This window comes from Moschus berezovskii, chromosome 14 (genome assembly GCF_049115385.1).
Source record: "Moschus berezovskii isolate FMDL1 chromosome 14, NW_MosBer_1.0, whole genome shotgun sequence".
In the NCBI taxonomy this organism is placed as follows: domain Eukaryota; kingdom Metazoa; phylum Chordata; class Mammalia; order Artiodactyla; family Moschidae; genus Moschus; species Moschus berezovskii.
Window position 1 is genome coordinate 82844063 of NC_142473.1, and position 2195 is coordinate 82846257.

The 2195-nt window shown below is 39.3% G+C and overlaps 1 protein-coding gene across 1 annotated transcript; it reads left to right on the forward strand.

Moving 5' to 3' along the window:
• Positions 1–248: 248 nt before the first annotated feature.
• LOC129537481 (olfactory receptor 8K5-like) lies at positions 249–1190 on the forward strand. Its single transcript, XM_055396874.2, has one exon. It carries the CDS (start codon positions 249–251, stop codon positions 1188–1190), a length of 942 nt encoding a protein of 313 aa, XP_055252849.2.
• Positions 1191–2195: the final 1005 nt, after the last annotated feature.

Genomic DNA, 2195 nt, shown 5'->3' on the forward strand with positions numbered 1-2195 from the left:
CAGATATTTTCCAAATATCACTGACTCTATTTAATCTGTAGTAACAGTGCATGTGATTTCCCATGATTTCCTCTTTTTGGAAAGTAGAAGATTCTGTCCTTTATTTTAGTTTCAAAATATTATATTACTTTTCTATCCCTTGTCATGAAGTAAAATATCTACTCTCTCTAAAAATATTATACTTAATTAAATGACATCACAGGGAAACTAACCTGTCTCTTTCTTTCCAGAAAAGCTAACGGGACTAAATGGACCAACAGAATCAATCATCACTGCCTGAATTCATTCTGATGGGGGTCACAAAGCAGCCTGAGCTTCAGGCTCCCCTTTTTGGGGTCTTCCTCATCATCTACACAATCACAGTGGTGGGAAATCTGGGCGTGATCATCTTAACTCGAGTGGATTCCCGGCTGCACACACCTATGCACTTTTTCATCAAACACCTGGCTTTCACTGATCTTGGTAACTCTACTGTCATTTGCCCCAAGATGCTGGTGAATTTTGTTGTGGATCAAAATACCATTTCCTATTATGTGTGTGCCACACAGTTGGCTTTCTTCCTTACGTTCATTATCAGTGAAGTTTTTACCTTGTCAGCCATGGCCTATGACCGCTACTTGGCCATCTGTAACCCTCTGCTGTACAGTGTTATCATGTCCCAGAGACTCTGTCATGTGCTGGTAGGCGTTCCATACCTCTACAGTACCTTTCAGGCACTCACGTTTACTATTAAGATTTTTACACTGACTTTTTGCGGCTCTAATGTCATCAGTCATTTCTACTGTGATGATGTTCCCTTGTTACTTATGCTCTGCTCAAATGCACAAGAAATAGAATTGTTGATCATCCTGTTTTCAGCACTTAATTTGGTCTCTTCCCTCCTGGTCATCCTAATGTCTTACATACTGATCCTGATGGCGGTATTTCAAATGCGTTCTGCAGAGAGCAGGAAAAAGGCTTTCTCCACATGTGGTTCCCATCTGATGGTGGTGGTTGTGTTCTATGGGTCTCTACTCTTTATGTATATGCAGCCCAACTCCACGCACTCCTTTGATACAGATAAAATAGCCTCTGTGTTTTATACTTTACTGATTCCCATGCTTAACCCCTTCATCTACAGCTTAAGGAACAAAGAAGTAAAAAATGCCTTCCAAACGTTCTTAAAGAATAAGTGCAAACTTTGTATCTAACATCCAATAATGAAGTAAGAAATAATATTTGAATAAACTATGATTAAGGCATATGTCACCTGATGTTTCTAAAAAATATGTGTCATTCTTCTTGGCTCCAGAGAAAAAGCTCATTAAAATACACAGAGAAATAGACTGTTTCCCTTGTATTCAGTCCAGTTAAATTTCATGCTTTAAATCTCAATGAAATCTCCCTCCCTCCCGCACATTCCTTGCTGTTGATTCAGTGTTTCTTTAATGATTCCACAGAACCCTGAATCCATCCCAAAGGAAGCTCTTATTAAACTCTACTTAGTAAAGTATGTGCTTGTTTCTGCCAAGCTTTTTGTTTGTTTCCTAGGAAGGTGTCCTTTCAATCATTTTGCATTGATTTCCTGAACATAAACAACTGTGTGTAGATAGAGTGAGTCTCTTACGTACAGCAGAGATTTGGATCATAATTTTAAAAAAATCATTCTATTCATCTCAACCTTTGGGAAATTTAATCCATTTTCATTTAAAGTAATTACATTACAAGATTTCATGCATTTGTGACTGAAACTAATTTGTGCATGCCTACAGTGAAAGGCCTTCATGACCAAGATAGTCACGATAACGTGATCACTGACCTAGAGCCAGACATCTTGGGATGTGAAGTCAAGTGGGCCTTAGAAAGCATCACTACAAACAAAGCTAGTGGAGGTGATGTAATTCCAGTTGAACTATTTCAAATCTTGAAAGATGATGCCGTGAAAGGGCTGCACTCAATATGCCAGCAAATTTGGAAAACTCAGCAGTGGCCACAGGACTGGAAGAGGTCAGTCTTCATTCCAATCCAAAGAAAGGCAATGCCAAAGAATGCTCAAACTACCACACAATTGCACTCATCTCACATGCTAGTAAAGTCATGCTCAAAATTCTCCAAGCCAGGCTTCAGCAACATGTGAACCGTGAATTCCCAGATGTTCAAGCTGGTTTTAGAAAAGGCAGAGGCACCAGAGATCAAATTGCCAACATCCGCTGGAT

Coding starts and splice junctions, on each gene's coding strand:
- LOC129537481 (XM_055396874.2), top strand. CDS start 249: ATGGACCAACAGAATCAATCATCACTGCCTGAATTCATTCTGATGGGG.